Source organism: Protomyctophum bolini, assembly GCF_963924005.1.
Source record: "Protomyctophum bolini genome assembly, chromosome: 9".
NCBI classification, from domain to species: domain Eukaryota; kingdom Metazoa; phylum Chordata; class Actinopteri; order Myctophiformes; family Myctophidae; genus Protomyctophum; species Protomyctophum bolini.
The window spans coordinates 9,879,462-9,887,972 of record NC_137870.1 but is presented as its reverse complement, the minus strand read 5'-3'; the positions used below and the strand labels follow the sequence as shown (position 1 = coordinate 9,887,972).

At 44.3% G+C, this 8,511-nt stretch overlaps 2 protein-coding genes across 2 annotated transcripts; both read left to right on the top strand.

The window, feature by feature from the left end:
- Positions 1-1,709: 1,709 nt before the first annotated feature.
- LOC308321548 (claudin-4-like) lies at positions 1,710-2,369 on the top strand (the record flags this gene model as incomplete). The annotated part of the gene is made up of 1 exon (XM_080772486.1): positions 1,710-2,369. The coding sequence occupies one exon, from the start codon at positions 1,710-1,712 to the stop codon at positions 2,367-2,369; it is 660 nt and encodes a 219-aa protein (XP_080628612.1).
- Positions 2,370-5,438: 3,069 nt separating this feature from the next.
- Positions 5,439-6,925, top strand: LOC308321549 (claudin-3-like). The gene has a single exon (XM_080772487.1). The coding sequence runs from the start codon at positions 5,562-5,564 to the stop codon at positions 6,216-6,218; it is 657 nt and encodes a 218-aa protein (XP_080628613.1). The 5' UTR covers positions 5,439-5,561; the 3' UTR covers positions 6,219-6,925.
- The last annotated feature ends 1,586 nt before the right edge of the window (positions 6,926-8,511 follow it).

Here is an 8,511-nt window from a genome sequence, read left to right as displayed (position 1 = left end):
GCATTAGGTTAGGGAACACTATCAAACATCATTTTTACCCAAATATACAGTACAAGCAGTACAGCAGATAAATTAGAGTGAGAAAACAACAGCCCAAATCTCCCTCAATTTAAGAACTAATGTGTTAGACTCCATCTGTTTAACTAAATGCTCAGCCTTATACTGATAACCCTGGGAAGGGACTAACCTGGACCACATGCTTTGAATTACAATACAAACACTACTGCTAGCAGCTTCTCAAATAAAACTCTGTGAATACAATGTCAGTTCATGAAATGCCTGTGCTGCTCAGATGTTTGCTATCTTTTTTCTTGTTTCTTCCATACGCGTGACTTTGTGTGTCTGTCATGATGAAGTGTCATACTGTGTGTGTGTGTGTGTGTGTGTGTGTGTGTCACTTCCAGGAAGAGATGTAAATATAACTTCTGTGACAGAAGTTAGTTCCGTCTGTCTCATCTAATTCTCATGACTCAAAACACTGACTGAAGAAAGAAACCCCCAAGACAAACATGATCTATCATTGTATTGAGAGAGAGCCTATCTATAGGGTTCCTGTAATGATTCCAGTGAACAAACACAGAGCAAAGGAGAGAGAGAAAGAGTCTAGGTTTGACACAGTGAGAGGGAGTTGTCTTATCAGTGTCCTTGCTCTGAAAGTGACGCTGCATCTGGGTTTCTCCCTCATTTCAACCTGCATGCCACACGACAATCTTAACCATAAGACCTGACGCCCAAATTCTAAAATAATATGTCTTCTAAATCATGACAGTTTTCTGAAAAACCCGTTTCTATATCAGTAGTCTCTCTCGGGACAGACTTTTGAGGAAAAGAGGGCACTGTTTTTCCCTTTCTTTTTTGACGATGGGTTCTCAGATTGCTATATCAGTGTACTGGTTCTTAAACTTTTTCATGTCAAGGAGCCCCACAATTATATATATTTGGCCGTCGACCCCCATCTCATCTCAATATGTTGTTTATACTAGGCCCCCTACATTTTTCCCTCTACACAAGCTCTAAACGCATCATATTATATGCTTGCTGAAGCTTGTAGATAATCTGTTTTGCGCCCCAGCATAGTAATGCTAGGGTAGATGAGGTTAAAAAATAACCTCAGGTTAAGGGTTATGGATTATGGTTAAAGAAGAAGACATTTTTGATCCAGTCATTAAAACCAGTACGGGGCAAATCTGAGTTTCATATTTTCAAAGACATTCTGTAATAGGCCAGTTTTACCATCTTGGCTAATTTTCAACCATGGTCCCTATTGTATCATTAATTGTGACAGCCAGGACATTCAGTCCTCATTGTGTCATTATGATAGGACATTCAGTCCCTATATTGTGACAGGATATTCAGAATACAGCAGGTCTAAAATGGATTGAAGTATTCAAAATAAGCATGTGGACTTGTGAAACTGGCTCAATATAATTATAACTACCTCACCCAAACAGTTGGGAGAGAGAGCTACTGGGGCCGACGGTGGTTGAATGATTAAGCTAATGTCGTTTGACAAGGCTGGGGTTTTGCTTGGATTTGAAAAGCTCCCTGACCAATCCCCAGGTGACTCCACCTTCTGCCTGCTGTGGACAATGATATCCCCGGCTGTGGGAATTCCACAGCCCACACTCAGCTGGGACTCACGCTGTGTGAGGAGAGGACCCCCGTGTGCACCACCGCTACCAACAGAAACAACAAAGCTTATACAAAAAATGGCCGCCGCCGGACTGGAGATACTCGGAGTCATTCTGGCCGTCTTGGGATGGATTTCCGGGATCGTGTCCTGCGCCTTGCCCATGTGGAGAGTGTCCGCATTCATCGGGGTGAACATCGTCACGGCCCAGACCATCTGGGAGGGCATCTGGATGAGCTGCGTGGTCCAGAGCACCGGCCAGATGCAGTGCAAGGTCTACGACAGCATGCTGGCGCTGAGCGCCGACCTCCAGGCGGCCCGCGCCCTCACCATCATCTCCATCCTGGTGGGCATCGTCGGCGTGATGGTGGCCGTCATGGGCGCCAAGTGCACCAACTGCGTGGAGGAGGAGGCGGCCAAGGCGCGGGTCATGATAGCCGCCGGCGTGGCCTTCATCGTGGCCGCGCTGACCCAGCTGATCCCCGTGTCGTGGTCGGCACACAGCATCATCCAGGAGTTCTACAGCCCCATCATCCCCGAGGGGCAGAAGAGGGAGATAGGAGCGGCTCTGTATCTGGGCTGGGCGGCCGCCGCCTTTCTGCTCATAGGAGGGTCCATACTCTGCTACAGCTGCCCCCCGGCACCCGACAAGAGATATGGCCCCCCTTCCAGGATGATGTACTCCCAACAGGCCAGGTCTGTAGTGCCCAGTGGCTACGATAAGAGGGACTATGTCTGACTCCGCTCCACACACACCTGCCGTCTTCTCAAGAGCTTCCCCACAACAACAGAGGGAAGGACTGCTCAAAGAGAAATGTTCTTTTTACAATCCATCTTTGACTGTGATTATATTGAGATGAGGGAAATACTTTTTCTGATCTACAAGACAGACAGACCTCCAAGCACGATATTTTCACTGTTCCCTGTTGGACAGGGAGCACATCGAAAGAGGACTTCCAAATATTCAGTGTGTGATGTTGAGTCTGTTTGTTTGAAGCACTGAAACTAATCAGAATAACTGTTGTTTGCTAATAATTTCGAAACTGTTGATTTATATTATTGACTCTTTTTTTACTGTATTGCTGACTGATTGTTTTTGCATACATTTTGTCTCAGGACCATTGTAAATGACAGTGCAGCAAGTTCATTTGACACAAAATAAATAAAGTTGAATTTTATGTATCTAGTAAATAATTACACAATTTTATCCGGAAATCGTAGAACCAAAGAATATCGTTTGATTTTTTTGTGTGTGTTTGTAACTCTTACAATAAAATACCATGTTGTTTTTTAAATTTGTATTCATCTTTATTATTTTTGATTGAATACAAGAACATTTTGACCCTGAAAATGTATTTAAATTGTGATTGTTTTTGTTAAATAGATCAATAGATCAATTTAAGGTAATTCAGTTAAATAAGTCATTTGGATACATTTGTTTGATTGTTCATGGGAAAACACCATGAGCATTATGATAAGTTAACTCTTTTTTTCCAGTGCCTACCTGAAACGGACTAATGGCCTGTTTTCCGCCATACATAAATTATTGGCTAAACAATAACTAGAACCTTTACTTTGTCAGCTCCCTAATGTTTAACCATCCCAGCAGCCTCCCCTCCCTCCCAAACAATAAACTGGTTCATTCTAGAGGTGGAGGAGGAGGAGTCCAGGGTGGCTTGTCAACACTGGCTCACGGAATGTCAAGGGGCGCGAGGAGGGTACGTCTATTATCCCAATTTCTGGGGCATATCTAGGGGGAGATCATCCTACGCAGCGGCATCTCAAGGGCATTCCAGACAGACAGACAGACAGACAGACAGACAGACAGACAGAGCCGTGCATCATACAAAGAGAGGAGAGCTCACTTTTATCCTCAACATGTACTTTGCTCAGCCAATCAAATCATCGCTATAGTATAGGGTGATCAGCCAATCATCAGCCAATGTTTATGTTCACACAAACCCGCAAAGCTGGGCATATAGGAGGGGTTAGCGCCCCTCAAAAATAAAATGCTTGTTTAAGAAAAAATCTGCCCAACGATGACGTCACTGGAAGACGTGTTTCCGAGCTGCCCACAACCCTCATATGAGACACAGAACGAGTAGGAATGTGGTATTTTTTGACCGAAGATAGGTTGAAAAGTGGTGAAGTGGTCCTTTAAGTCAGTGGTACAACCCTTTTCATATCCATAATTTAGAGGGGATTTGAGCCACGGACCACCATTTGATGACCTTTAGCCTCTCAGACCCAAAACAAACGAATATTTTGTTGTACACTATTCCATTCTGTATTGATGTTGGTACCATAGGAGCGATAACAGGCAAACATTGGTCAAAATAAAAATTATTTTACATTCTGTAATTGTGTTGACTTCTTGTAAATTAAGTAATGCAGATGTTTAACATTAATTTAAGATCTATAAGGGTCCATTTACCAAAATATGTTACGACCCTTAGTGTCTAGGGGCAAAGACCCGTAACATATTGAGAAGCAGCAGCTTGTGCAAAATGATAATTTATTGACAAAAAAGTGAATAGTTAAAGGTTACATGAATTAATTAAATAAATAAAAGCAGTCAATAATGCAAAACTCAAATCAGGCTAACAGAAATATACACTACAACTTAACCAAAAGGGATCCTTTCCAAAGGGATCTTTAACTTATAATCAAAAGTCACTGGGTAGAATAGTTGGTTTGGGTTAATTGGGACTGAACGTTACCAACACTCCATTTAGCTGGGGACCGCCTGGAGACCCCTCAAGGACCACTGGTTGAAAACCACTGCTTTAAGTGGATCAAGAGAAGGTTGTACACAATCTACACATGGTTCTAGACGCAGATAAAAGAGGTCTCAGTGTTTATCTCTTTGTCTTTTTGAGGGTTTTATTAAAGGGTCACTTCACCCCTTTTGCAACCAGATCTTGCGTGTGTTTTTAGATATTTTTTGTCATGACGCCATGTTCATGACCAAATATTGTCATGAAAATGTGGTCTCACTTCCTTCCTGGACTACAAGTCCCATCTCCACGCAGCCTCCCCCTCTCAACAGGGAGGGGCAGTGCACCAAGGCATTATGGTCATTGTAGGAATTCAGCAATCCAGTCAAACACACAGACTTCATTATTTTTCTGGCCATAGGGTGCAAATTTTAAATTATGCCTGATGGAGGGGAAAGGAACTGTTTGGAATAAGGTGTTCCTTCCACACGCTACGTCGTCCAACCGAGGAGACCCCCCCCCCCCCAGCTCGGACTCCTCAGTCATGCATTGGAGCCGGAGGAAGCATGAGGTCAGTCCGTTGCTCTCCCCAGGTTGGCAGAGGGAGTGCAGTGCTCAGGATATAGACAATTGACACTGGGTGAAAAAAAATGGGTTACAAAAATCGTGGGATAAAAATGTAAGAGGCAGACATGGTGCCATTTGCTTTGAAAAGAATGTATGAATTGGACACTACTAAGTCAAATACAGAATGTACACTATATATATATATATATATATATATATATATATAGTTACCGCATATGCCATTGTATTTTTTTGTGCATTGTTTACAACCAACACTTGCATGTCTGTTCAACTGTAAAAGGCCTCCTTTGTGGCAGGTACCATTACCATTATGTAAGCCGATAGCAGACAGAGCTGAGAGTACCCAGCAGGTCCTTCCTCCCCTCTCGGTGCTGTCGGCTCCTCCAAGGAGGGACTCCTCCCCTCCACCTGATCTGCCTTATAAAAGGTTACTTGTGGAGGAGTGGAGGTACCAGATCATCACTCCCTCGCTCACACATGCACGGACCAAGATTAACCTAATTGCTAGCTGGCCTCTCTCCTCTCCGGTCGAGTCATTCCCCACGCAGCAGGCATTAATTCCCTCATCTGATCCTCTCTTGGGCGTGACTAGACATTCAACAGCAAGCAGCAGGAGAATCGCCAGCATGTCCATCGGCTTGGAGTTGATCGGGATCTCCCTGTGCATCCTGGGATGGATCATTGCCATCGTGGCGTGCGCGCTGCCCATGTGGAGGGTGACGGCGTTCATCGGCAGCAACATCGTGACGGCGCAGATCATCTGGGAGGGCCTGTGGATGACGTGCGTGGTCCAGAGCACGGGCCAGATGCAGTGCAAGGTGTACGACAGCATGCTGGCGCTCTCCCAGGACCTCCAGGCGGCCCGCGCCCTCACCGTGGTCTCCATCCTGCTGTCCATCCTGGCCGTGCTGATCGCCATCGCCGGCGCCAAGTGCACCAACTGCATCGACGACGAGGGCTCCAAGGCCCGCATAATGATCATCTCCGGGGTGTTCTTCATCGTGGCCGGGGTCATGCAGCTCATCCCCGTCTCGTGGTCGGCCAACAGCGTCATCAGGGACTTCTATAACCCTCTGCTGACCGACGCTCAGCGGAGGGAGCTGGGCGCCGCGCTCTACATCGGCTGGGCCGCCGCCGCGCTCCTCATCATGGGAGGCTCGCTCCTCTGCTGCTCCTGTCCGCCGCGCGACGAGAAGAGGTACAACCCGTCACGGATGGCTTACTCCGCTCCGCGCTCCCACGCAGCGGGCGGGCCGGGATTCGAGCGCAAAGACTACGTATGATTGAGCAAAAAGTGTTACAAAATAAAAGACTATTTTGAATCCCAAATACTGCTCTCTACACCACAATGCATGGTGTGACTGTCGAAGAAAGGGCTCAGTGAGTGGATGCTTTGCCCAAAAAGACTCCAAAATGAAGGATGTATGATTTTTTGTCTTTCCTGTTAAGTATCTTTGTAACAGCTCCTATGCTTTTCACAGAGTAACAGCAAGCAAAGGTCATTTATTATGGTTTTCCTTTTTTATGTTTATTATGTGGCTTTTTGATAAGACTATATTCACACAATGATATACAGTTCAACAAAAAACAGATTTGCTTCAGTTGTATACTTTTTATAATGTTTACCATGTATTAATTTACTGAAACTGCCTTCTCTTTCTACCATTCATGTCACCCGATCAGCAAACTTTAGGAATCATGGCAACAGATACATGAACAAATGTCTTGACATCTCAGATCGTAAGAACAGAAGTGAAGATACTATACTTTTGAGCCTTTTTTCTGTATCCACCATTCTTCCCGATTTTCATTTGTATAAATATCACAATCAAGATATGAATAACTACCTGTCAACAGTCCAGAAGGATAATTACCTGGTTTAGTCAACTTGATATCTGTAGTCTAGTGGGGGGGGGGGGGGGGGGGGGGCAGATAAAGTCCTCCACTGTATGCACTGAGACAGTACAGACAGAAGCACCTGTGTCCAATCCTAATGGGACAATACTGTGTATATACTGAAGAAGTAATTGCATTTTGCTTTTTATTATTATAAATTTCTTTTTTTAAATGAAGATAAATAAAGATGGTTGTTTTTAAGATGCCTTTTGTTCGCCTCACTTCTACCGTTTGGTTTACAAAAACACTGTTTTGTCTTTACTGTACCTTACTGTACCTTATTAGTCACCCGCCAGTCAGACCTGACCTTTACCCAGCATCCTTTTGTCAGGTGCACTTAATATAGAAAGGTGACAAATATGAGGAGACCAGGAAGGAACCGTGTCTTTGTAAGAGAAGCCAGATATGCAATCCTGGGGACTGTGTTACCGTCAACTGGGAACTTAACCACACATGCTCTAAACTATTAGCCTCACAGGATCACTTCACAGGCAGAGGTGATGTGTCACCGTCAGGCAGAGAAACAGTAGGCCGCTACAGGATGTGAGAGATATAACATTTATGTAAAGGATAAAATACAATTTAAATCTAGAGAGCTACTGTAATAAGAGGTTAACCATCCATCTAATATGGCTTGTCTTGTCACTGGGTGTGACCAAAACCTAACTTAGGCTTGTGTTTCGGGTGTACAACCCTGAAAATGTCAGTTGAAAATGTGTCATTTTCGACCAGCAACACGGTCGGTCGTACAACAAAATATACTTAACCATAGGCCTCACAGTCTTGTGCCTGATCCATTCCAGTCGCACACCTTAACAAAGGCAGCCACTTGAAATATTAATGAGCATTTTATAGTAAATATGGGAGAGGTCCTATTTTAGGCTATATCGCCTTACCAGCCAACTGTTGCGGTCTCCTCCTCCCCATATCGGTGTCACTTCTAATACTGTCAAACTGCCTAACATGCTCATGATTAGGCCTTTCTCTACTGTAGTAACTACACATTAGATCTCTATCCAGATCCTTATGAGCACTACTCCCAACACTGAAAAAGTCAGTGGGTGGGAATTATTTGTATTATTTATTATTAGTAATATTAATATTATTTTACATTACATTTTATGAAAGCAGAAAAAATTATAAAATCTGAACCCTTGTAGAGTGTGATTGAGCTTGTAGATCGGCTATTTTCAAATGGCCGAAATGTGTAGGGCTGAAGTGGTTAACACCCTGAGGACGAAGTTATCCGCCCTTTCAATTAGTAACACCCAGCGCCCAGGACGGAGATTGATCAAAAGGACGGATATTATTGATTGATCAAAACCGATCACATCGCTCCACAGGCTGGGAGCGTCTGTTGCGCAACATTCGATGTTGTGCAATAGTGGGACGTCATCGAAAATCTTAAACGTTAATAACTCTTGTTCTAAATCATTCCGTCCTATTCTAAGCAAAGATTATGTGTTAGACGGCCCACCATGGTGCCGTCGCTAGTTGCGGTAGAACTAATCATACCCCCCGTTGTTGTCGATCGCCTCTAGTGTTTTGGCTACATTTAGCTGCTTCAGCCACATCCTCTAGAGTGTTTTGGCTACATTTAGCTGCTTCAGCCACATCCTCTAGAGTGTTTTGGCTACATTTAGCTGCTTCAGCCACATCCTCTAGAGCAGTGGTAACCAA